This window comes from Tiliqua scincoides, chromosome 4, assembly GCF_035046505.1.
Source record: "Tiliqua scincoides isolate rTilSci1 chromosome 4, rTilSci1.hap2, whole genome shotgun sequence".
Taxonomy (NCBI): domain Eukaryota; kingdom Metazoa; phylum Chordata; class Lepidosauria; order Squamata; family Scincidae; genus Tiliqua; species Tiliqua scincoides.
In genome coordinates, this window is record NC_089824.1 from 109412750 (window position 1) to 109440495 (window position 27746).

General features: G+C 41.7%; 1 protein-coding gene across 1 annotated transcript in view; it reads right to left on the reverse strand.

Moving 5' to 3' along the window:
- The window catches only part of SCYL3 (SCY1 like pseudokinase 3), a 33149-nt gene extending 12598 nt beyond the window's left edge, over window positions 1-20551 (reverse strand). Inside the window, exons 1-8 of the mRNA XM_066625295.1 lie at window positions 20449-20551; window positions 17204-17425; window positions 14192-14377; window positions 12090-12203; window positions 10577-10633; window positions 6160-6262; window positions 3548-3659; window positions 1492-1569 (exon numbers count right to left, since the gene is read on the reverse strand). Of these exons, the coding sequence (XP_066481392.1) occupies window positions 1492-1569; window positions 3548-3659; window positions 6160-6262; window positions 10577-10633; window positions 12090-12203; window positions 14192-14377; window positions 17204-17368 (815 nt within the window). The 5' untranslated portion in view covers window positions 17369-17425; window positions 20449-20551. The remainder of the gene's footprint in view (window positions 1-1491; window positions 1570-3547; window positions 3660-6159; window positions 6263-10576; window positions 10634-12089; window positions 12204-14191; window positions 14378-17203; window positions 17426-20448) is intronic.
- Between the last annotated feature and the right edge of the window lie 7195 nt (window positions 20552-27746).

Genomic DNA, 27746 nt, shown 5'->3' on the forward strand with positions numbered 1-27746 from the left:
TCTCTGAACCCAGTGGGATGTGTAATTAATTTCTTGATCATCTCAATTTACTGAAGATAATTAACATCTACAGTAAATCCAATATTACCAGTAGGAAAAGGAAAGGCAACTCTAAGAGAGTTTTGCAGAAACAGGAATGGCTGTGTCTGAGCTCTTTTCCATGACAGAACAGTGTACACTTTCCTCGCCAAGTGTCTTAGTTTAAATAGACATTACTGGGCTAACAGTGGATCTCCAGGGTCTCAGGGCAGCCTTTCCCAGTCCTGCTACCTGGAATCCTTTTCAACTGGAAATGTCAGAAACTGAAGCTAGACCTCCTACAGGCAAAATGAAGAGAAATGTGTACACTCAAGCAAGAGTAAACCACTCAGTACACTCAGTAAACCACACAAAAGCCCTCAGCGACTTCCAAGTATGCCCTGTTTGAACTGTGGTTTACCACAGCAGTTTTCAGTTCACACATTCTACCTGAATTTTTTTGTTACATGCTGGAGAAAATAGTAGCAGCACAGCAGTAAGTCTTCCAATTTCTGAAATGGTGAATAGCTAAGTAAAGCAGTTAGAAGAGCATCTGAGAAGCAAGTTCTACTAGGTTTCTTGATCTTTTTTTCCCCTCCTCCTGATGAACAAGTTAGACCCATTTCCACTTCTGCTCTCAAATCAGACCACAACCTGTCTCTAGTTCAAAAAGGTATCACTGCTTAAGTGATACACATTTGGTGGGAGATCTAATAAAAGGTTAACTTTCAGACCAGCATGACATTGACAAGGCAGCCACAAAGTCTCTATGCATGTTGTACGGGCTTTGCACTGAAGCCATTCAAACCTGCACAAGGACTTTGCATAATGTCAGTATAATGTCCATCTAACCAGTCTACAGGAATCAATCAGGAACACCCTGTATTTTATATGGGGATGGGTGGTGGAGGGGAGCATCTATCACAGTCATCAACATTAGGAAGATAATGTTCTGCAAAGTGGTACTATTCTGATAACCGACACAAAAGCACCAAGCTTTTCAAAACAAAGTTAGCATGGCATGTATTTGAAGTTTGTTATTCATAAAGTTCTCTCTTCAATTATTATTATTATTATTATTATTATTAAACAGTATTTATATATCACTTTTCAACTAAAAGTTCACAAAGTGGTTTACAGAGAAAATCAAATAACTAATGCCTCCCTTTCCCAAAAGGGTTCACAATCTAAAGAGATGCAAAAGAACACCAGCAGACAGCCACTAGAAAAGACACTGGTGGGACGAGGAGGGCCAGTTACTCTCCCCCTGCTAAATAAAAGAGGAGCCCCCACTTGAAAAAGTGCCTCTTACCCCGTTAGCAAGCACAATTTATGCAATAAAACCAAAATACACAAGTTATGCCATCTTTTACAGAGAAAATTCTCATTAATATAACATCTGAAACAGGACCTGTCTGTCTAGTAATACACCGAAACACCACACACAGTTAGGAGTCTATGTTTTTCACTTACTTGAAAAATTCAGTTTTTTCCTCTTCAGTTTTCAGGGTTAAACTATTCAGAAAGCTCACAACTTCCAGAAAATCATTTCTGGAAGGAAAAAAATTAAGGGTTATACATAACAAAAACTTAACAGAATGAGAATAAATTCAATATCCACAAAGAGAAAGCAAAATACTGGTAGATCTCAATTTACAAAGTCTTATTGAAAAATTAATACAGAAGTGTGAATTGTGCAGGCTTGTTTTTGAAATAGCGAGATTAGGGTCACAAGAGTCACATAAACAGCTTCCTTTGAAGTCTGGTAAATGGCTTGATGGTTGATAACTATTTCTCACCTCGAGGTTGAAGGGCGAGACTCTAAAGTGCACCAGAAGGGAGAGAAACTTCTGGTCAACACGATCCTGGGGAGATGAATCCAGGCCCATCAATGGTCAATCAGGTTCAGTGTTTTGAGGGAAGGGGTGTTAATCTTGAATGCCAAGAATGAGTCTTCTCCCAGCTGCCGCCTCCTCCCTCCACAAAGCTGTGAAACTTCTTACTATCCTGCTTGAATCCTGGAGGGCCTTGACTTAGCTTCTTAGGCTGCCTTCAACGGCTGCTATGGATATGTATTTCTCTTTCTGCCTCTTGTGAGTTTTTCTGTCCAGTCTTGACTGGCAGGCAGGCAGGCAGGCAGGCACAGCTTTGAGGAGGGGATTCATTCTTGGGGTTTTAGAAAAATGCACACAAAGTCTTCCCCAGCACCAAATTTGATTGCCCAGGCTAGTGAGCCACTAGTATCCTCATCCCAGTGGCCTCTCTCAGTAGTCATAATCACATATCAAAGTGAGTGCTCACGGACTGATCCCTATTGCAATCTCACTGGAAAGCTGATTTTTGGTTACGAACTTAACCCCCATGTATATTGAAAGCTGCCTGTAAAGTTCAATGACTCTAGAATGCCAGAATGTGGCACTCATGTGTTTCAGGGTCACAGTACATTGATGCAAACACGCACACACTTAAGATATACTTGGAATGAACTGAGCTCTTAAGGGGAAACATGACCTTGATAGAGTCTGTTCTGTGGCCACAGCTTGTGCAGTAGAAGGTGGCTCTTTTGACTTTTTTTACACTCCTGTAGCAATGCACCTAACACACTAGGTTATGTACTATATTGCTTTCCAGAACAATTCAATTTGCTGGTTTTAGCCCATAAAGCCCTAAGTGAGTTGGGTCCAACACACTTAGGGGGCATCCCTTCTTAGTGCTATTCCTATAGTCAGCCAAGATCAGACTAGTTGCTTCTGTACACCAAGCACAGGTAACAACACATGCAACCGAATAAACAGGGCTTTATTTGAATCTTTCTTCGCCAGAAGGTTTGCCTTGGCCCAAGCACCACCATTCTACAGGCTTCTTTCATTAAAAGGTATTCTGCATCCCAGGTAAACATTTGGGATGGCTTTCACTTGTGCACTGCACATTTTATCTTTAAAAGATAATTTCTGAGCTTATAAAACAGGAATACTTAAACTACAGATTATACTGAGACACCAAATGGAATGATGCAACAACTTCAAGTTTGGTCAGTTATAATGCCAAACACTATGGCTCTCTCCAGCCCGAAGTGAAAGGTGATTGGGTGACGAAATTATATTTTGTTTATCGTAAGCTAGTGCTGTCCAAATGATTTCAACTTCTGGGTGTGAAGGATGTCAGTCAATGTGAACCTGAAGCATCAGAACACCTGAAGGACTTGATTCTAATCCTAAGTGTCACATCATAAAATATGGAGCAACAGCATTCACAGCAAGTAGCCGACCACTTCACTACTCTGCTCCTAATCAAACAATGCTATAGAACCATTGTAGGACCATTGTTACAGAAAGAGAACGGTAAGGCTCCTTCCACCTAGACTCAACAAATTTTATAACGATCTCTGAACTTCACATGGGTAAGTTTTAAAAAGCTTTAATTTTCTTATTTTTATGTATTTACTATATTTATAAGCTGCTTTACTATTTTAAAAAATAGCACAGAAACCAAGAAAAAATAACAGCATAATTTCCAGCTGTCTGCTCACCTGAAGAATTCATGAGACAGTAAACTAGATAGTGGAGCGCGGCACTTAAGGTCTGGATGGAGCAAAGTAGAGCGTATGGTGTTTTGAAAGCTGGAGAGAACATCCTCTGAAACTGAAACACACAGCTTAGCAATCAAATCAATGTTAGCAACTAAGAGCAAAAAATGTCAAGGTTTTGGCAGCTTAAAGGATTATAAAATAAAAAGAGTGGAGCAGAAAGATTCATTTTTGAAACACCATAAGCTTAGCAACAATACTTCCAGGGTAGAAAAGATTATTCCTAAGGTGACTAAAAACAGTGGATAAACTAGACCAGGGGTGTCAAATTCATTTCATACAGCAGGCTGAATAGTATTAATGGTGCAGAATTTCATTAAGCAGGAAGCTGTATCATTAGGCAGGCGATTACCAGAAATATGGACTTTTTTCTCTCTTGGAAACTCAGTTGCAGAAATGACAGAAAAGAAAATACAGGGGGCCTCCCTCACCTCTAGAGGGTTTTCTGAGACTGGCAGAAGCCATGCATGTCCACTTCCAGGCTCAGAATGACTGAAAGTAGCAAAAAACCGCTACTTCTGGTTTTTTTATGAAAACCAGAAGTGACGTTCTTAAAGCTTTATAAGGCACTCTAAGGCAGGGGTGCTCACACTTTTTTGGCTCGAGACCTACTTTGAAACCCAGCAAGGCCCGGAGATCTACCAGAGTTTTTTTTACAATGTTCACGCCATCATAACATATAACATTTATGTGTACAATGTATGCTGGTGTACCTTGAGCCCCACTGAGTATAACAGGACTTACTCCTGAGTAGACATGCCTAGGATTAGGCTGTGAGGCTGCAATCCTAGCCACACTTACCTGGGAGTAAGCCCCATTGAGTACAATGGGCCTTACTCCCGGCGTTTCCTCCCAGAGGCACCTGAAGGGGGGGGGTCGGCACTCCGCGATCTACTCATTTTGCTTCGTGATCTACCGGTAGATCGCGATCCACCTATTGAGCACCCCTGCTCTAAGGCATTAAAAATGTCACTTCCAGTTTTTCATGAAAACCAGAAGTAGCATTTTTTCATTAATTTCAGTCATTCTACGTCTGGCTGAGGCCACGGACAGATGTGTGTGGCCTCTGCCAGGCTCAGAAGACCCTCCGGAGGCGAGGCGAGCACAGTCCCCCTTGCCTCTGGAGGTTGGGGGCATCTCCCTGTATCTGCAGGTTCACATATCCTGGGGAGTAACGGAATGGAATCCACTGCAGATAAGAGGGCACACCTGTACGCAAATCTTGATCATATTTTCAAGATATGGGAGAGACCAAATATCAGGTGGGCCACACTTTTAGCTGTGCCACTTCTGCTTAGCAGCTGAGAGCTGCTGCATAATTGGGCTCTCCCGTCACCACCCTTTCAGCCATGCTACGTCTGCCAATGTGCCATTTTGCAGCTCAGCAGCGAGAGCAGCTCATGGTGATGCTGGAGAGCTTCCATCACCAACTACCATTTAGGACAGATAATGAGCTTCTGTGAACTGGCCTTATGTTTGGCATCTGTGAACTAGACACACAGAAATATTGAGGGCAGATTATTTTGTAAAGATTGGTTCAACAATAAATTAAAGCTTAAGGAGCTCATTGCAGATTGCCTTGCTGCTGATACAAATCTCTTATCCAATGTATGCTGGTGAGAACATTTAGATAATTGCTGTTAATGATGGGCAAGCTTCCAATGGCTCACATGAGAATCAGGGAGCAGTTTAGTTTATTTTCCATGCCAATCCTAATTTGGATCTCTAACCACACACTCCCCAAATTGTCAGTTGTAACTCAGAATTGTGCAGACTTTTAAGGCTATATAACCTCTATATAACCTTCAAATGACAGCTTCAGGATCAAGGAGAGGACCTGTTGGTGGAACACAACCCCTCCACCGAGGATGTTTGGAATGAGAGAGCATTGAGTGTGGGGTTGCTGTTTACTCCCATCAGGGAATTTTCAGGTTCCTTACTGAATTCTGATGTCTCCACCAAATTCAATAGAGAGGGTTTTGAGCCAAAAAATAATTCTGGGGCTTTTAATCCTTGAGGCAAGCATTATTGCAATTCAACTAAGCAAACGTTGTTGAAGTCTCCAATTGCTATGCTTCCATGTTCTGCATTTGCCTTTGGAGTGCAGATGATATCTTCTCAAACAGCAAGCCACAGCATCCGATACTGGATGTTTTCCATGTTTAAGGTAGTTGTTACTCAGGCTCCCCACCACAGAATCATGGAGGAAGCTAGTAAACCAAAGAGCCTAAAAGCCATTTACTGGGATCAAGAGAGCCATTTACTGGCTTCAAGTTTGGCCATGTATTGGTACTAGATGTAATTTGTCACTCTGTAAATGAACAAAATTCAACACTGGTCAAGAATTCTTGGGTCCTACATGGAGGATTTATGGAAGCTGAAGGTCCCTTCCCTAGCATCAAAGTCTGAAATAATGGGGGAAAATAATGGACCATTCATTTGTAGTGGATGCTCTGCTATATTTTTTCCTAACAAAAGCAGCTCCTTAACAGATTACAGAAAAAGCTGGCATAAGCAATTTGAAACTGTGCCTTTTCATCGTGAAGGACTCTTACCTCCTTCATTTATATAAGTCAACAGGTTTTCAACCATTGCACCAAATGAATAGGCATCCCGGGAATGTCCCTGTCCCTCAGGAAGAAGCTGGAAATCTGTAGACTAGAATATTAAAAAGAGGATTATACAGAAAGACTGGCACAGTCATCTTCATATATTCTTCATCTTTTATTCTAGAGGTGTTCAATACAGTAACCTCTTCATACCATTAATGAATAAAGATACTAAAAAATTACAAACAAGTACAATATCTTAATAATGCCTCATGTTGTCTTGTATTCTGGCATTAGAACACATTTTCTCAGAACTCAAATTCCACTTCTATACAGCTTATAAGAACACTGATTTAGCAGTACTTATTTGGGAATATGTGAAATCAAAAGATGTGCTTCCAAGTAAGTTATACTGTATAGGACAATGGTGCCAGGTTGTACAAACTGTGCTTTCAGTGTCCAACACAACATTCCCTCAGATTCTACACTTCAGGTGTAGAAGATACATTGATAAAAATTCCTTGGTGCATAACAGGATCTGCATGAAACTCAAACATACTTTTATACTTGTGTCACTATGTACATTACATAAATGGTGTATGTGTGAGTGTGTATTAGACAGAGAGAGAGAGAGAGGCAGGCAGGCACTGGAGCATATTTAAGGCCATCAGGAGGTACTCCTGCGCAAACAGCATGAAAATGAACTGAGCATGGATTTCCAACGTGTTTGTGCAGAAGAAGTTCCTGATGGACAGCATCCATGGTTTTCCCTAAGCTTCACCTGTCTATCAAGTAAAAGCTTTGGCAAAGTGAATGCTGGTTTGGAAAGTCTGTTTCCAAATTAACTACTAAATATACATAATTTATTTTATTTTTAAAAGTTTTATCCTGCCTTTCCCCAGCAGGTGCTCAAGGGGACTAACATAAATATAATACAAAGCAAATAAATAATAAAACGACGTAATATTAAATTATAAAATATAACAATACATTCATCCACAAAATCAATTAAGCATCCAGCAAACAGCCCAGCACATAACAAAACCCACTATAACTCTGCAACAGCATAAAATTTCCAATTAATAAGCAACAACATAAAATACTGTTAAATCAGAAAAGCACCGACAAAATACAGTTAGCCAGCAGCAGAAAAAAACAGCACATAAAAAGTAAGTAGCCCACTCACCCCATCACCTCACTCATACTTAAAATGCATCTAAATTTTTTTCAAAAGTCTTAAATTTCTCCAGAATGTCTCTAAGCCTAGGAAACGTGTCATATATAATTATAACAAAAAAATAATTACTGCTGTCTTGTTATAGCAGCACACAGTAAGACCGGGAGCCACAGATACGAGAAACAGCACAAGAGAAATGCAGGAACCATTTCAACAGCAAAGCAAACATCAGTGTACAAAACATGATTTATCAGAGACAGAAACAAACTTAAAAGCTAAAAAAATAGACCTGTATTCCTATCACATGCTACAGACACAGCAAAGCACAGGAAAACAGAATTTGGCAGACTTCAGACATGTGCGACATTTATTTTTTTACTAGAATCTCAAGGTCTACCGACCAGAGGCAGATGCAAAAGAATGGCTGTGGGGTGAAGCCAGAAGAAAAAAACCAAGTCAGGGGGCAGAGTCAAATACCTACTGCACCCCAACAAGGATAATTAGCATATAACCAGTTTTTTACTTGGGATTGCAGCAGACAATTCAATGAAATTCAACACAGTAGATGCGGAAAATGCAAATAATATTTTAAATTATAAGAAAAGGGACTGAAAATAAAATGGTCAAATTAAAATGTATAATTTGTTTATACAAGTGCATTTCAGGTTGCCCCACCTTTAAAAAAAATTATATCAAAATATTGAGAAAAATCCTGCCAAACAGATCAAGGGATTGAAGTATCTTCCCTATGAAGAAAGGCTAAGATAGTCAGGATTGACTAATACGTTTATAAAATTATTAATAGTATGGAAAGATTTAAACTGGATATTATTTAGAGCTAGTCTAGTTTCTGACCTGGTTATGGGACTGAAACCGCCTTGGTTAGAAGATGGACACTAGGGATGGACAGGAGGAGCGCATCCTGTTGGTTCTCTCTGAGAAGTGCTAGATACCAACAACCATGGTATCCTTCTGGATACCCTTCTGGTATCCCTTCTGGTAGCCTAGCCAGGATAAGCTTAAGAAGAACTGCTTCGGACTAGCTCCAGCTTATCTCAGAAAGGCTGGTTTCAGCATGTGACTGAGAACAGTGCTGATGCACCCCATAAACTTTTCTATAAACTTTCCCATAAACATATGGGAAAGCACAAGGCTCCATCTTGTCTCCCAAGTTTTTTAACATTTCCATGAAGTTAAACTGATTGTGGAAGGTCATCTGGATGGGCTGAAGGGTGATCAATGTGCTGACACCCAGCTTTACCTCTCATTTCCATCTTCTGATCTCAGGGAACAGTAAAGGTCTTGAACTGATGTCTGCCATTATTCTGAACTTACAGCAAACAAGTTGGAACTTATCCAGAAAAGATGGAGTGATGTTAGGCAGGGATTCTGCTGATCTGGAAGTAGCTGTACATTCTGTTCTGGATCTAATGGTAAAATCCTTAAAAGACAGGCATGCAAGTCAGGGATGCTCTTAAATAATCAGGCGACAGTGTTGGCCAGAAACACTTTTTACCAACCCTGTTCTATCCTGCAATAATGGATATTTTTCTTATATTTATTAAGTGCTATTTAAGTGATCATCTTTTATCTTATGATACTTTAGACTTTTTATTAGCCATTTGGGATGTAATTTCTCTATAGAAAAGCGAGATATTCACTCAAAAATTACAAAAAAAGCACCAGGCCAAAATCTCTTTATTCGCTTAGGCTGCAATCCTATACACGCTTTCTTGGGAGTAAGCCTCACTGAATACAATGAAGCATCTGACTAGACATGCATCTGACTAGTGTGCTATTAGGCTCTTAATGTTTACTGGTAATTGTTTTAGGGTGTTTTTTTGATGCTTTATTCTATTTTTATTTTATTGCTGCTCTTGAAAACATATTTAGTCATTGTTTTAATGCTTTTTTTTTACTTAATATGGTTTTACTTCATATAAGCTGCCTTGAAAGTATTTAAAACTGATGAAATGAAGGTACACATTTTTCATATCAATTGAAGATTATCATTGCTTGAACGACATTTATGCACGCAAAAAGGGAAGTTAGAAACTAGCCTCAAAATCTAACATTTAAAAAGCATAAATATGCCTGGAAAATGCCAGCTGAACTTTGGGGGCTGCCAGGTTTGAAGTTCATGCTTAAAACGTTAACATAGCAAAAATCTAGAGGCAACATTCTTGAGACTAAAGTTCTTTCATTAAAAGGTCCCAGTTCTTTTCCCAGAGACAACCCAACACAGAAATAAAACAGCAACATCACCACAGTATCTTCTAAATAGATGTGCACAGGAGATAAAAAGATAATTTACCTCTATTTACTATATACTCTAAATACTATATGTTACAGGCATTGTGTAAACTCCAGCACTCTATATGTCTGACAAAGTATGAAAGAAGCTAAATTCGTTCTGACCTTACATACCTTACCGAGGGATTGTATAGAATGCCTACCTCCCATTTTCTTGGCAAAGTATGCAATAATTTACCCCTGCTAATTGGTTTTTAGGCACTTTTTCAAGTGGGTGTTCCTCTTTTTAGCAGGGGGAGAGTAACTGGCCCACCTCATCCCAGCAGTGTCTTTTCTAGTGGCTGTCTGCTGGTGTTCTTTTTGCATCTTTTTAGATTGTGAGCCCTTTTGGGACAGGGAGCCATTAGCTGTTTGATTTTTCTCTGTAAACCGCTTTGTGAACTTTTAGTTGAAAAGCGGTATATAAATACTGTTAATAATAAGCATCACTCAGGTCAGCTGAAACACAACTGTCAACAGGAACCAGGCAAGGATTTGTTAAGTGCATGTGTAAGACAAAGTGTCAAACTAAGAAATGTTGTGTTAAGAAAAATATTCTATGCAATTCAGAATGTTGTTCAAGTTCAGACTGTTGCAATAAATGAAAGATTAAAATGACACAATGCTCCTCAGAATATTTTTATTTAGTTTAAGTTTCAGATACCAACTCATTAACAGTTGGTTAATAAAATTTTAGGTTTCAATTTGTTAATAAAGTGTTCCCCTGTTGTCTACTATATGTTTCCAAAAAAGGGTAGGCATTCTATACAATCCCTAGCTAAAGTACATTAAGGTCAGAATGAAATAAGATTCTTTCATACTTTGCCAGGCATTCTACAGAATGCCTGAGTTTCATACAATGCCTGTAACATATATAAATGAAAAGCCATTCTAAACTCAGTTTTCATCTCTGCCATGGAACAGCTCGCTAGCATAAGCAACAGATAAGCTTACCAGTTCTTCAGGTGGAATGCCCATCTTCTCTCGTATTGGCTCGATACTATGCAGGAACTACAAAAAGAGAAACTTTTTAACCAACAAAAGGCTGGTGAATCAGCACTGAGCAATACTACATGAAAAGCAAAAGCCTTCACATGTTCATAGTTTTCCATCAACCTGGCTACATGCCTGAAAACCAGTAAAGATAACAGCAGCAACATCTTTCCTTTCTCTACTACTTCAGTAACCTTTATTGGCATATTAGGAATTTACAAGAATAAATATAATAAAATAAATACAGCTTTGCAAATGGATGTTAACCTTTCCTTTCTCTGAACCCACCCTTCGGAAAGAAAGCACCAGTTATTCCCTAACAGTCCAGAGTGGCTAGCCTAGAGTAGTACTTTTCAAACTGTGCTCCTCAGCATTCTGGATTTCTACAACAGCAAAGTTGGAAAACAAGTTAAACATACAGTTGTTCTTGAGTCCTTTTGTAAGGTGGCAGCACAAAAAAAACTCGCTCCTCATGGCAGCACTGCACTCTGCTAGCTGAGAGGAACAGCAAGTACTGCTGATGTGTCTCACTCTTTTCTGTTGGGACTAGTGAAAGGTTCGGTTTATTTCTGGCCCCAACCACCACAGGCTTCTGAATTGTTGAATTGGGTGGAGCGGATCTAACATGGAATCAGGTCACCTGCTCCCCACTGTATAGACTGCAGGTCTATGAGAAGCAGTATGTGGGCAAGAACAAGAGCATCCGATAGCCTCTATCCCCTTCACCTTTCATTGTACGGTCACCCAGTTGTATTGTCTCTAATACACACATGTCACCTTGCTGCCACATCACCATTTCCCCTCACCCACAAACTCTCCCCATTCTATCTCACAAACACACTGTGCCACTCACAACTACAGCTACTGCACAGTATAGTGTTCTTTCTTCTATACACACCTATAAAACAAGGAAGGTCATGTTTATCCTTCCTGTTCCTCTCTCTAATTTACACACATAGTCACATAAGTCTTCATTCGCAGTTCCTGATTACACACAATATCTTTGGTTCCCACCATGTGGTGATGCTGCACAGCTGGTTTTACGTACATAAAACTTATTAGGCTGGTTTGCTTTAAGGCCCACAGATTATCATCCTCCTTTAAATCTTGTCAAAGTAATATCTCCAACAAAGGTAGGCACAGCCACAGAAAATTAAACTGCAGAATCTGGTGCCAAATCCGTACAAAGACATGAGGATTACCTAAACTGAAACAGCAGCATTACTAAGTGATTGCCCACTGTCACCTACAAAAAGCAACTGTCCTCTGGCTTGTAGATAATTAATTCCCAATTGTGTTTAATACCATTATTTAAGAATCTGTGAAATCTGGCTTTGAAATAAAGCAACAGGGCTAGGATAATGAGCCCACACACTTGTAACTGCTTACTCCATGGGACTGAATTCTACAGGTAGGATCACCCAGGGAGTAGGAAATGCTCCCTTGAGGAAAGGAATAGACTATTTGATTCTACCTCTGCTGTAGCTTCATTCTGGTTGCAGACGGTTTCCATGCCTCCTAGTTTCCAGTGCCCATCCTCACTCACAAATACAGAGGATAGGCAGACATTGTTGTGCGTTAGGTTTCCCTAAAATATAAATTTTTAAAAGAGAGAAAACACAGTAAGGCTGGGAATAGATTAAGCATAAGACTCTTGTTAATACTGTACTAATTAGGTGTCATGAGACTCCAAAGGAGACCTGCCAAAACCAGAGGAGTTTTATATGCCATCAGAAAGCTATTGCAAGAAGGGGAGCTTTATGCCAAGCCAAGATTAAATCGCATAACTCAGGTTATTCCTGGCGCAACTATCCAGGAAAAGAAAGCCATTAATGCTACCTCAGGATCTACCTTTTGTTCATGACAAAAAACCATTTAAAATAAACTTCTAAACCACAGAGCTGGAGACATTGTAGAGAATTTTATACAGTGGATACCACTACAAAACCCATATCCCAGTTCTGTCAGATCCAAAACCAAAGGCCATTTGCTAAAAGATGGCCTCAAATTCTATTGTTACTGTTACAGCTTATGATGATGCTTTTTACGTATTTATGTTGCACTTAATGCCTTTTTACTCCTTTTCCCCTCCCCTCTACCTTTAGAGCATTACTAATTAGACAGTTAAAAGAGAGTGAAAGTGCAAATGGTCTGGCTGGCTGACTCTGGCTGGACAGAGAAAAGGTTGACAACGGACAGCTGAAGAACATGAACAGACTAACACGGGCCTGCTGATCAACAGAAGCTTATCAGAACTCAAAGCTATGAGAAAAGGGAGCAGCAAATGCTGGAAAGTACAGGGGGGGCCTCTCAAAACCAGATGCAACATGGACAGAACTTGTGTACCCCTCCCCCAAAGAAGCCTGCTTGTCTATCCCAAGGATGTATCAACTCAGACAAGCCAAGATGGAAGTTTATTTCAAGAGAAAAAGGACAGAGAAGCCATCCCAGAAGGCAAGTTCTTCCAGGAGGAACCTCACCAAGGGGATAAAGAGGTGAACTCAAAGAGAGCAGAAACAGAAGTCTCCACCATTATACTTCTCCCCAGACAAGACTGGACAATACCTATCAGTGGATTCTGGTCAGGTGAGTAAGTGAGAGAGTGCTCTGCCATCATGTATTCTCCCAAGTTGCATGATTTTCTCAATGCTGTAAATGTTGTGTCAGTTTTAAGAAAGGGCATGACAGTAAGCATGGAGAAGGATTGGGTACTTATTACTTTAGCTGTAAATAACATAGAATGGTTTTCATCTTCTATGGCTTAATAAAGCTTGTTGCAACTGGCAAAAGCTATCTCAAAGTGTTTCCTGTCCAGGTTTAAAGAACCCAATCATCGGGGGGGGGGGAGGGTCAGAGATAGTTTGCCCTCTAACTGTGTAAAACAAAATATTTGTTTAGAAGGCACATGATCCATGATCTTAGTTGTATATTCGGATGGCCAATTTCATTTGTTCTGCAACTACTTCATTTGCTTGAGGCACCTAGGGCCAGATAGTTAACACGAACACCCATCTTAACAGAACCCTTAAAAAGTGGGTTTAATTTAAATTACAGAAAAACACACCTACCAACTCAAGGAGTACAAGATTTCACAATTTTTTTTAATGCCATTATTGCCACTCAGCACAGCTACCTACTGGGTCTTCAGTCTCTCATAATCTTCCCCTATGTATGCACATAGCTTCCACCTCTCCCTGATAACCATCCCACTCTAGCCAATAATTCAACTTTTTAAAAAACTCAAATATCAAGTTCAGAATAAGGCATGTAAACATAATCCATCTAAGCAAAATTATCAGATCTGTATAAAGTTTACTTACCAAAAGGGTGTGCTCAAAATAGAGAGTAAATTATTAAATTATTCACTTTCATATGGTGATGGAACTGCTTATTATGAAACCAGATAATCGGATAGGAAAAGTGAAAGGCAATTTCAGATATCTGATTTTACAAGTCTAACTAGTCACAATCAGCAAGATACAATGATAGAGCCATCTCCCCACTTTAAGGACCTCAATTTCCAAAGTCACCTACAACATTCACCTCCTTTTATGGACCTGGAGGAAGAGTACTCACCCTATCATGGAGGAAGACGAGAGCCTGCAAAACATCATAAATTCCAGCACATATCTCTGAAGAAGAGAGGGTTTCCAGGACCTTCTCCAGTGGTTGCACACGCTCTGTAACCAAGTGGATTCCATCTGTTTCCACAGTACAAGAAAGGAAGCGCAGGAGGCAAGGGTGGCGTAAGGTTTTCAGGTGCTTTCAAAATGCAAGATAAAAACCACTTAGTATGAAGCCTCTACCTACAAACAACACATCCAAAAGTGAAGAGGGCAGGAAGACAGGCATGGGCTGCTTTTTATACAGTTTCTGTGTAATTTGACTGAACTTTCATCAGAATGTTTCAGTTGAAGTGTTTGATTCTAGTGTACCAATCAGAATTCCCATCAACATAACCAGACTATAGGCTCTCTACCCATAAGCTGACACAGAAGGTTCTAATGATCTACACCCGAGGTTCTTGGGGCATTGCGACGCCCCAGCCTGAGAAGCCCTGCCCCTGACCCGTTATGGAGTGGGAGAAGAAGGAAGGCAGCAACAAGATCCCCAGGATTGAGTTGCTGCCAGGGACAGTACTGGGTTGTTGTTGTTTTTTAACTTGCCTGCAACCAGCACCAGAGTCCTGGAGGGTCCAGGGAGCCCGCGGAGTCCTTCGCAGAGCTCCCCATGCCTGCAAATATATAAGAATAGCAAAAAAACAGGCACTTTAAGGTTTCACCAAGGAATCAGAAGTGCCCTTTTTCCTATTCTTATACATTTGGAGGCATGGGGAGCACTGCGAAGGACTTTGTGGGTTCCAGGACCTCCTAGGACTCTGGTGCTGGCTGCAGGTAGGTTAAAAAAAGCACTTCCTTCCCCAGCAGCAGCGCAATTCGGGGATCATGTCGCTGCCTCAGCCCCTCCCCTGCACACACTTACCTTGGTTCTCAAACTCCTTGGGAGTTTGAGAACCTTGGATCTACAGTCATAACTTCAAAGAGCAATCAAGGACAAGGCAATCAAGCCAAAAATGGAGCAGAGAAAGACATTCTCCAACTCTCTATGGCAGGGCTGCTTGAACCCCAGATCCAGGGTTTGGATGAATCAGTCTGCCCAGTGAGAGGACCTTAGAGTTCCACCTGGGCGCCACATGTAGTCCTCCTCAATAGTTGTGTCTGCCCAGTTGTCCTGTCATGTAGCCTTCTGGGACGCCAGGCAACAGATGCGACTGCAGCGCCTGGGCAAAATGGAAAGATGCGGTCTGAACAGGGACTGCATTTCTGTTGCTCAGAAGTGGCAAATTTGGCCACTGCTACCCTAGTGCTTTGGAGTGCAATTTTGTGATTTCAAAGAAAAAATGAAGGTTTCCAGATCTGAATATTTCCCAAGGTACAATAATTGCATGAACCACTTACTATGGTCACAACAGTACAACAGCAAAATTCTATGCTTTATGTTCAGTGGGACTCACTCTCAGTTCAGTATTTATAGGACTGCAGTGTGCACTGTTGCCAGGTCAAATAGATAGCCAGTTTAAAGCTCTTGTTGTGGGGGGAGGGGTGGATGCTGCTCCTGTTTTCTCCATTGGCTTGGAGTCCAGCACTCTTTGACTTCAGATACTTAATGCCTGTGGCAGTAAAACTACTGCTTAGCACTATGGGCAGATAATTTCTTATATTCAGGTGCCAAAAGGCAGAAGGGACTGCAAGCAACACTCTGCAAGTACACAACAGCTGAGTGGACATGCCCCTGCTGAAATCAGTGGTCCAAGCTTGCCAGTGGTGCCTGTCCACTCAGCAACTGTGCACTTGCACAAGGTGCTAGCTGCACCTCCTTCCACCTAGACCAGAAGTTTTCAGCCTTTTAAAATCTTACAGCACACTGACAGGGTGCTAGAATTGTCAAGGCACACCACTGGTTTTTTGACAATGGACAAGGCACACCACATTGCCAGCTGGGGGTTCACATACCCCAATGGCCCTACAGATATATGACCCTCCTCCAAACTCCCATGGCACATCCGTGGACCATACATGGCATACCAATGTGCCACAGTACAGAGGTTGAAAACTGCTTAGACTGTCACCTCCCAGCACCTGAATGTAAGAGCAAGGGGTTCTTTGTCTACTTCAGTAGCTCTGTAGCAACAAGCAGCAATTTTGAAGCTATGGGAATTAATTATATCAGGTCATGGGTGGAGAATGTCAGGACTAGGGGGGGGAATGAGAACAAAGAGTCACAGCTTCCCTTTCTCCTGCTGCAACAGGACCTTTAAAGGTAACTAGGTTGTTTGTGGTTGTCTGATCAAGTAACCCTAGTAGTCTGAATGAGGTTTCAAAACACAGAACCTGAAGGTTTGCAAAATTATGTTCCTGTAAATTTGGTCTTCTCTTCCTTTCAACTAATTGACCTTCAGTTCTTCTTCCCACTCCTTAACTTACAAATAAGAACATTCAAAAATTTTCAGCAAATTACATTTTATGGCAATTTACCAAGCATACAAATTTGGCATTCACCCACTATAAATTTGCTCTGATCATATATTTATTTCCTAAAGGAATTTTCAATAATTCAAAGGGACTGATAACATAAGAAATACGTAGACAAAGTTTCTGAGTTTATCTCACCTGAGAATATTAACAACGAAAGAACTTATCATGAACTACTAGGCTTAAAATAATCCAGACTGGGTTTGTTAATTTTATGTTTGTACATCTTTCCATTTCCTACTCTACTCTGTTCAATGTTTGTTTAATGCTAGCAGTTCAACAAGGCATTCCTAATCCATGGTAATTTGTGAGCAGAGTTAATGTTTGGAGTTGATGCATTTGAGTGTTACTTGAATTAGCAAAACCTGAAAGAAACTGGGCTACTTATGCTCCAGACACTGTGAATTAACTTGTTTTTCCCCTGGTCTGTTTTGGCTCCTACTCTAACAAAGGACCAGAAAGCCGTGTTGAGGTTGAATGAAGATAATGCGTCATTCCTAAGGAAGTGTTCAGGGAACTATCATGATTCTAGAAGTCTACATATCAGGTACAATACCTTGGCCGCTTTGTTAACATTGTCTTCATTTTCTCTCTTGTACACAAAGACTGAAGCAAGTTTTCCACGTTGCAGCACCGCTGGGTAAATATAGACTCCAGAGGGTAACGTAAATGGAGGCTCTTCCAGTGCATCACGCTTTAAAGCACTGTTCTCCGAGCCCATTACCTTCTACAGTCAAACAGTTTGGTGGGGTGGGGGAGGCTCCTGATGTCAAAGAGGCTTTAAAAAGAAGAAAATTGAGACCAATTAGTCCCAACAGGTGTTCATGTGAAATTCTTTACAGCATTCCATCTACAAGCAGGAATGAATACTCAGTAAATAATCTTTAGAGATTAATTTGTATTTTTGGGCCAACAGCAGGCATCTCAGAGCAGTGAGATTAAGAATGTTGGAGCAAAAAGTTCAAATTCCAATCAGTGTCTCGAGCACATAAATTCCAGGGCTTGAAATGCATTATGTTGTAAGGTACATCGGCATCATCGCTATCAGTTCATGTTGAAATCCTAAACCAGAAGCACTGAAAGGTCACAAGAATGGCATCTTTCTTCCACCATGGAAGAAGAAAGCTAGTTGTGTGTCCTGGCCAGTTGTAAAGCAGAAAGCCACAAACAGGAAAGGGGGTCAGTACAGTTTAGACTCCCTATATCTTCTATCCTTTCGAATTTGGAAGTAAATCCAATGTCTAAAACAATTCCAAAAATCTATGCAGAAAACAAAGCAAAAAGGACCAGAAAAGCAGATCAATTATTGCTACTTTTACTGATGTCATGTCCTTTTACACATATGCACACAAGTCCTCACTTAAAGTCATTTTGTTATAAAGTTGTTGCGAAAATAATTGATTCCTAGCTAGCGTCACTGTCTGTGTGGAGTTTGCACATTATCCCCATGTTTGTGTGGGCTTTCTCTGGCTTGGAAATCTCACATTTATTTCAGTGTTTAATATTAGAAGCTGTTTAATATTAGAATGTTTAATATTAGAATATTAGAAGAACGTTTAGTTTGGTTAAGTTTTTGTAAACAAAAATATGCTGTAGGAACTGAACTCTTGTTTACATATATCAATTAGCCTACAGTAAAACTAGTTTTGTTTGACGTCATTTAACATAAAGTTGAAGTTTCCATGAACCTACCAGCAACTTTAAGAGAGGACTAGCTGTATTGTTTTAATATTGCCTGCTGCTCTATGACTAGTTGTTTAATGGATAGTTTTATTGTTCTACTGTATTGCTTTATTGTGTATATTTTATGCTAGCCACCCTGAGCAAACGCACCAGTGGCGGAAACAAGAGAAAAATATTATAAATTAATAAATCAATCAATAAGATACCATAGCAATAATATACTTTCAATACAGAATGTGTTTTTGGTTGAAGAGCTTGTTGGTGTTTATTTGCTTTTGCAACAACCTACTTAATCACAAGTGGATTTGTCCCTAGAGCCTAATGCTGAAACCTCTATCCCTATAGGTTGCACAAGTTTATCCTCATTTTCTGGCTCAGCAGACAACAGAAACAGCCTCTTCTGTGTCCAAGGCACTTACACAAGCACTTCACACAGACAATCTGTTGCCTTCAGAAGAGAGCTGATTTTCCCTTCTGTCTGCTTGAAAGTCTTGTTGAACATGGAGTCTGCGGAATGTGAAACATTACTAGTATATTTTGGTTGGTCTGAATTGGTGGGCATACTAGATAAGGCCCTCCAGGTGGCTACCTACAACTTGTAGGTATATTTTCAGTTTTCCCCTCTGCATACAAAAGCTACTAACTTCCTATTTAAATGATATAGCTCTGAGAATTTCAAGGTGCCAATTAACATTTATTTATATTTATGTTTATATTTACATTTATAAACCTTTAGTTTTCTCCTGTGAATACAAAGGCAGTGATCTGGGGATGACAGAACTCTACCACATTCAGAAAAACAGTATTCTTTCTCTTGGTATTTAAGCAAAATTTTCTGGGTGCAGAAATTTAGGGCCTATAAATACATGCCATCACCAGCTGGAAGATCTGCTACGCACCTTAATCCTAGACTTCACCCAACAGAGGCCTTTCAATAATCAACCTCCCCTTTATTTCTAAACATAACATTCACCTACTCTTTCCACAAAAAGAGCTCCTCAGTTTGGCAGCTCTCAACTCAAAACCCAATCCCTGACCCATTTATACAACCATCGGAAGTTACAACACACACAAAATTAGTGGCACCTCGGAGTACCTTAAAAACTAACAGAGCAAGGGCCCAATCCTATCCAATTTTCCAGCGCTGGTGCAGCCATGTCAACGGGGTGTGCATTGCATCCTGTGGTGGGGAGGCAGTCACAGAGACCTCCTCAAGGAACATTTGTTTCCCTACCTTGAGGCTGCATTGGAGCTGCACCTGTGCTGGAAAGTTGGACGGGATTGGGCCCCTAGTGTGGTATTGGGTTTTTTTGTGGCCCATGTTGTCAAATCCATGAAGGAACAGCCTCAGCAGGCAGAGAGACACAGAGAAAAAGAAGGGCACAGCTGTGGGGCGGAAAGGGTGGACGTGTCAGGAGTGGCACCGATTCAACCCATGACGCAGGCACCCCCTTCATGGTCCCGGCTCTTCCACCACCTCTTGGGGGGTCACGGCTTCGGGGGCTGAAACTTAAACTGGTTCCCCCCTTTGCTCCTGCCACCCCCACCCACCCCTTGACACACCTAGACAGGCTTCAACCTGCCACAGCCTCTGCCACAGTTCATGTGGCAGGCAGTACTTCAGGTGCCCCCAGACCCTTTGTGGTGTTCCTGGAATGTGCTGACACGGCTGCCCCCTCCCCAAGGAATGGGGAGGGGGGCTTCTGAGCACAGGGAGGGCGTTGAACCCCTTGTTTCCACTTAGAGGGGGCTCCAGAGGGGCGGCGTCCCCCCGAGATGCGGTGGCGTAGCTGGAGGGGGGCGGAGCACTCAGTCTGGCGGGGAGGTGGGCGAGCGGCCCCTCCCTTCAGAGCCATTCCCTGCGGGGGGGGCAAAACGGAGCCGTACGGCAGTGGCTTCGAAGGGAGGGGCCGCTCACCCACCTCCCCGCCAGGCCAAGTGCTTCGCCCCCCTCCAGCTACGCCACCGCCGAGATGCCAGCCCTAACCAAGCCACCCCTCACTGTCAGTGTCGGGCAGAGCACTCGTCCAGGGAGCGGGCAAGAGGAGGAACCAGCCCTTGCTGGGGGGGGGGGGCGTTTCATTTCCTCCCCCCCTCAGGCGCCCCTCCCTCGCTCACCTGCTGCCCCGGGAGGGGGTGGGGAGGGGCCCTCGACTCCGCGCTCTTCGCCTCCTCAGCAGCCGCTTCCACAAGCGGAGGAGGAGAGGAGGTCGACTTCCGGCACAAACACACCATAGAAGCCCCGGAGGACTGACGGAAGGGCCCGGATCCTTCCCATTATTCCGGCCTGCCGTGGCAGGTGGCGCCATGTTGGATGAGGGCGCGAGGAACTGGCACGGCCTACGGGGAGGGCGGAGGGACAGTTCAAGACGGTTTTGTCGAACTGGACTGAGGGAGGTCTTGTTTGGGGGTGGAGAAAACAGCAGGTGAAGATGTAAGTCCCAGTAGAGGCAGTGGGGCTTCCTCCCAGGAAAGTGTGGACAGGACTGCAGCCTCAGAGCCCCTCCTCTGCCTGTCTCCTCAGAAGTCAGTCCCATTAGAGTCAATGGGCCCTACTCCCAGGAAAGTGTGGAGAGGACTACAGCCTATGCATGTCTACTCAGAAGTAAGCCCCATTATAGTCAGTGGGGTTTACTCCCAGGAAAGTGTGGCTAGGACTTCAGCCTCAGTTCAAAAAGTGGTTTATGTAGTAAAATACATAAGTAAATGGTTCTCTGTCCCTGAAGGGCTCCCAGTCTAAAAAGAGATGCAAAAGAGACCCCAGCAAGAGCCACTGGAGAAGATATGGTGCTGGGGTGAAGAGCAACAGTTGTTCTTTCCCTACTATATATAAGAGGACTCCACTTTTTAAGATGTCTCTCTGCTCAGTTAGCAGATTATTTGTTTTATTTATTGAAACTATTTATTTTATTCCACCTTTCTCTCTTACATAAAAAGCCAAAGGCAGCTAATCATTAAAAAAATTGTCATAAAAATAGTCTAAAATGCAATGCACAATAATAAAAGCAGCCACCAACCATGAATCACTATAAAGAGAAAGCCAAATACAGTAAAAAGGGGAAAAAGTTTTCAGCCTCTGCTGGAAGGTCAACAGGGAGGGCTCAGGTCAATTCTACAGCAAGGAAGTTTCATAACCTGGGGTGGGGGGGGGAGAGAGCCTCTCCCCCTCATTGCCTGCTGTTGAGCCTCTTAAGAGAGCCCTCCCAGATGACCTAAGGGTGAGCCATTTCATATGGAAGGAGGCTGTCCTTAAGATATCATGGATCAAAGCCATGAAGAGATTCAAAGCCAAACTCAGCAACTTGAATTGCTTTTGGAAACAAACCAGCAGACAGTGCAGCTGGAAGAGAAGCAGCCCCACAGAGCCTTGCTTCTACAACCACTTGAATTGCCATGTTCTATAACAACCACAACACTACATACAGCATGTTATGGTAATTGAGTTGTGATTTCACCAATGCATGAATCACTGTAAGGTCTGAACAGTTTAAGTATTGTCCTAGCTGGTCGTAGCCCCCAACCACCACCACCACCTAGGCCTGCAGGAGCAACAGTGAAGCAGAGAATGCTTCCTGATTCAGATCAGGTTGACGATCAGATATCCAGATATTGCAGGTCTTTGAACTAAGAGGACCTGTGTTTTCTACAGATTTAATTTCAACTTCTTCACTCTCATCCACTGCCCCACTGGTCTCAAGTACAATTCTAAGAGACTTCCACTACTTCACAGGCATTCAGTGAAATAGAGGGTTACAACTGGGTGTCATCCACATGTTGGTGACACCCAATTCTGAACACTTAGATGAACTCATCCAGTGGTTTCATGTAGATATCAAATGACATGGCAGAAACCCAAGGCACGCCACAGGTCAAAGCCCAGGGCATTGAGCCAAAGACCTCCAGTATCACCTTCTATGATCTTCCAGACAGAAATGAGTGGAGCCACTGCATTAGTGGTCCCTAATCCCAAGCTAACCAGTTGACCCAGAAAGATCCACAGTTGATTGTGTAAGAAGCTACTGAGAGATCCAACAAAGGACAAACAGGGATGCATTACTCCTGGCTAGGGTTTGTGACATAAAACCAGATAGCCTAACCAGCCACGGACCTCTGCAGTCCCGCGTCCGGGGCAAAGCTCCATGATGCAAAGCTCCTGGGGCAAAGCCCCCCCATGGGCTATTGCCACCCCCCATGCAGATATCCCCCCCACTCACCAGAGGCTCACAAAGCCTCACGTGACCTCCTATGCTGGAGAAACCTCTGTGAGGTTCCCCAGCACTATAAACTGTGCTACCGGCAAACTGGAAGCACAGTTTCCACCCCCATCGGGAGCCTCAGAGAGGCTTCCGCGGGATCCTCATGGCCAGCACCTGAGGCATTTGCCCCACCAAACCCAATGGTAGGCACGCAACTGAGCTTAACATGTATCTGTCACAACCCCACCTACCTGTCTCTGCAGTTGTGGCTGCTGCATCATCTGGAAATCTGGCAGATGAGGCTGGTATTTGGCATGGTTCTAACATTTCAAACAACTGGAGTTTGGTTTTTGCAGTAGCTTCTGTACATCTGGGAGTTAATGTTGTTTGGTGAATATACATGAAAATTTACGATGGTTGCATATTCACCTGCAGGTCTGGAGAATGTGCAAAGTTGCCAGCACTAGCAGGAGATTTTGCATGTTGCCATGGCAATAAGGATAATCACCAAGGGATTTCAGGGCATGTGAATGATCATAGACATTTTGTGCATTGCCTGGGTAATACATGTACACTGCTCAGACAATATGCATAGTCCCTGAGCATGTATATTGACATCAACCTGTCAAAATACATGCTTCCCAATTGACATTTTCTCCGCTTGAGCACATTCTCCAACATCACTTGGAGACCATGTATGTTGGAAAGGGAATGTGTGAAATCTCTTATTCAGTCTGTTTGATTCTTTCTATAAATGTGTATTGAGTTATGTTTATATTTTTTCTCCATTCAACTTATATTAAGCACAGCACAATAAATAATAGTCTATAAAATTAAATACTTTAATTCTTCTTTAGGAAGAAAATTCATGACAACTTTTTTTGTTCATAGTCTGTGGAACTACTGATTGTGATTGAAAACACTTTCAATCAAAGGTTCAATCAAATTCTATTTGCCCCTTTTCATGGCAAACCAACATCTTGGGCCCCTATGCAGAGGGAATCCATGAAGCTGCAAGAAGGACATTTTGTCCTCCCATGTATGTATGGAAGAACTTTCCATTCATGCACAGGGGTGTGTGTGAGTGAGTGAGTGAGTGAGAGACAGAGAGAGAGAGCGCGCGAGAGCAATAATGAATCCTGGCCCATAAACTTCGGAGTATAACTCAAGCAATTCAATTGTCTTTCTCGTTGTAGAATGTAGAATGCTGCAGGCTCCTGCTCATGGCCTCCACAGCTGTTCCAACACCTCTGGAAGTTTTGCCTGGAATTCATCCTGTGAGTTTGCTTGTGAAGAATTCCTTTTGAAGGGCTCGAGTAGGCTCCAGTGTGATGCATCTGGAGAATGGGACAAAAGCCAGACTGTGAAGATAATGCTTTGGAGTCTTTGCTCTGCATTCCGTGCCAACCACCTTTATTGTCCTTGATATAGCCATCCTGCAAAACATTTGAATTTACCAGTGGTGTGATCTATTTCAGCAGTGAAATGTGAAGTGGTACGTCAGCCTGAAAGAAGCTTTGTAAATTGTTCCCATGCTGAGGCAGAACTGACTTATGGCTCAACCTGTGACTTTGGTTGTGAGGAAGGCTACTCCTTAAGGGGATCGTCCCAGATTCAGTGCTCATCAAGCAGATATTGGTCAGTCAACTCCTTTTTGTGAAGGTAAGAGCCTGTACCTGAAGTACTTGAAACATTCTAAAAACAGCTAGTTGAATTCAACCCATAGCTATAAATGAAGAAAATGTACTACACTTCCCAAAACCTTTGCTTTGCCTATCACACTGTACCAGCCAGCTTCTCCCAGATAAAATATGATGTCATGATAGAAAATAAAGGCAGGAGAATGGCTTCTGATTAGAGAAAATAGGAGCAAGGATGCCTGAAAACAGTACCTTCCTACTGATTTCATACAAAGTACTTTTTCAAACTTTAGCTTCAGGGAATACTGCGAGTGTCCTCCTTCCTGTCTGCGGTATCTCTCCTTATTTGGCTTCTGAAGTGCCTTCGAAGGAAAGGTGAGACTTTTTTGTTGTTGTTCTAAGGTACCTGTTATGTTATGAATTGTATTTTATATGGTGTGTTCAGTATTCTAAATTACCGCAGATACTCGCCTATAAGTCAACCCCACAGATAAGTCGAGGGCAGGTCTTGAGTCAACAATCATGGAATTTTCTATGACCCTTGGATAAGTCAGGGGTTAAACTTAGAGGGGTGTCTGACTATAGTTTTGTCTGATTTTACCCCAGGCCAGCTCCTGAAAAATAACCTACCTCTAATTGTTACCTAAGAACTGTAGCCTCTAATTTATTAAAAACATAGTAAAAGATCATAAGATACATTTTTATTCTTTTTAAATTCTGGTCTTCACCACCTTTTTGTAAACACTATCAGAGTAACTGCACTGTAGACAACATACCAGTAAATCAGTGGTTCCCAACCTGGTATTCATGTACTCCCAGGGACACTCAACAGGACCTTTAGGGGTACTTGAAAAAGAATAGAATAATGGTAGAAAAAGGCAGGTCATGCTCCAGAATACCTTGCAAGGACCAGCAAGGCAGGAAGGGAGGTAGCTAGTTGGCTTTGAAAGCCCCACCAACAGCTAGTTTTTGGTCATCAATTCATGTATGAACCAGTGATTGAAAACCAGCACAGTAAAAAAGCTGAAACATAATATGGAAAGTGATCAATCACCCAGAATTTCTGAGCACACTTCTGGTGCAAAACAGTGCAAAGGCAGAGTCTTCTGTTCCTCAAACAGATAAAAAGAGAAAACACTGTGATGAATACATGAAGTCTGGGTTTTCATAAAGAGGAGATGAAGGCTTGTATTATTACAAGCATTTTGCTAATATGAAGGGTACAATTTATTATTGCCAAGGGATATGCAAGTGAAAAAGGTTGGGAACCACTGCAGGAGAACCATGAATCAAATCCACCTTTAAAGTGTCTGGTGTGTTAAGCCAGAAGCTGTACATACAACCCATAACACATAACTGAGTGTGCAATTCAATTCACAGCAGAGAGATGCAGCTGCATATATTTGCAACCCTTCTTACTCAGAAGTAGACCCACTGCTTTCCATGGGTGTTATTCTTAAGTAATGCTGCATTGAATTGTAGCCTGGGAATTGTAGCTTCAAATGGAAAGGGGATCCCATCCTGGTGTTGAAAGAAAAAGACCTCTGCCAAATGCAAAGCCTTTGTAAAAGGGAATCAGGATGCAGCAGCAAAAGGGAATGGAAGGGAATAAAAGGTTAACTTTGGCTGGAATGTCCCAGGAAAGTAACTATAGTAACTAACCAGCTACCTGCCTAAGCTTAGCAGAGAAAGGAAACTGTTCAGAGTTGAAAGACTCTGCCCTCTGATTGACCTGGAGATAAGGCGAAGTGAGAATTGGAGCTTGATTACTTGGCAAAAATTTCACGTACTATACCTGAGTATACCTGAGTATACTGTATGTTTTCTGATGTTCTTGTTGCTTTCAGCCACAGAAATACAACATAAAAGTCTTTTAGGCCCAAATCCTAACCAGCTTTCCAGCCCTGGCATAACTGTGCCAATGGGATGTGTGCAACAGCCTGCATTTGGGTGGCACTCATGGAGGACTCCTCAAAGTAAGGGAATGTTTGTTCCCTTACCTCAGAGCTGCATTGCCCTTATGTCAGTGCTGGAAAGTGGGTTAGGATTGTGCCCTTAAATTAATTAATTAATTAAATGTTTTGTCCATATGTTATTATCAAGCCATTGCATATTTAGGGATCAACCAGCTTGTAAAAGTCATGACATTTAGCTCAGTTATCCATTCTGAGTCCTATGCATGGCATTGGTGCTCACGTGACCACCACTGAGCATCAGTTGGAAACAAAAAGTGATTGGCTCAAGACTGTTGTAAAGGCAAATCCCCAATGTGACAATAAGCTAGCTTTGACTTTGAATTCAAAATTGCAGAAAGTATTAAGAGTACTAAGAAAAAGGAGAACAATAGCATTGTCTCTCTTGTCCAGATAGCTAGTATTAATCAATGGAATGGTCAGAAATGCACAGAAATCAGATATGCTTGTATTTGTTTATCAGCCATGAAAACAGGATATAAACAAAGTTTTGTGAAAACCTGCTCCTAAACATGTTAACTTAGAACTGAGTCCCAATGGGAATTCAATGGGACTTGCTCCCAGAAAATATGTATAGCAATGATTTGCAACCTTTTTCATCTCATGGCACACTGAGAAGGTGCTAAAATTGTCAAGGCACACCATCAGGTTTTTTGTTTTGACAAGGCACACTAAACTGCCAGCCAGTGGTTAACATCCCCCAAACTTTGCAGCACATAGCCTTAATGTCTGATGCTAATATCTCTTATTTTTCTTTCTCAGGAAAGAAATTTAGGCCTGCCAGTTATGTTGTTTCAGAACTCAGATAGAAAATTCAGAGTAATTTTTGTCTGATACAAATGGTCTCAGGGCACAGTGACTTACCATTTTTTTTAATCTCCATTTTACTGTAGTCGCCCGAATCTTACTTTAGAAGGCCATTTTTAAAGTTCCGCTGACCTAATCTAACACCATCAGATAAGATAGAGAAGAATCACAGACTTTTTGTTATGTTGGAAAACATATAGTGATGGAGTGTTTGTGGAGAAAGCGACCTTAAATATATATTTAAAACTGCAAATGTTGTTTTGTAGGATTTCATGCTGCCCTCAAATGCTGTAGTATTTGAGGAAGGAGAATAGAGAGTGAACAAAAGTCACATATCAGATCACATATCTTATTGGCTATTCTGCCACTAAGAATGGTCTGAGCAAAATGAAGAAGATGTCAGTCTCCCCATCAGTAGCCAGCAGCCTTCTGAGAGCCTGGCTTCTCCATGGACAAACACAGCACATGCTGCCTCTGGACAAGAAAGGATGGTATGACCTGTAAAAAATCTTCCTGCTACACCACAGTGTTGGGTGTAAATTTCCGTGAAGAAATGTCAGTTGTAAAAGAGCATAAACTTGCCAGCGTGGGAATTTTTTTTTTACTATTATTTTATTAAAAGCAAATAAAAAAATTAAAAAGTAAAGATATTGCAAGTTGTGTGGCAATTGTGGAGATCTTGAACTACTTTTCTTTGTTCTACTATAAAATCGTGCAGAGTATTAGCTATCAAAGCATAAACAATTATACTACTTATTAATTTAAACACTTATTAAATTACTACTTATTAAAAAGTACAT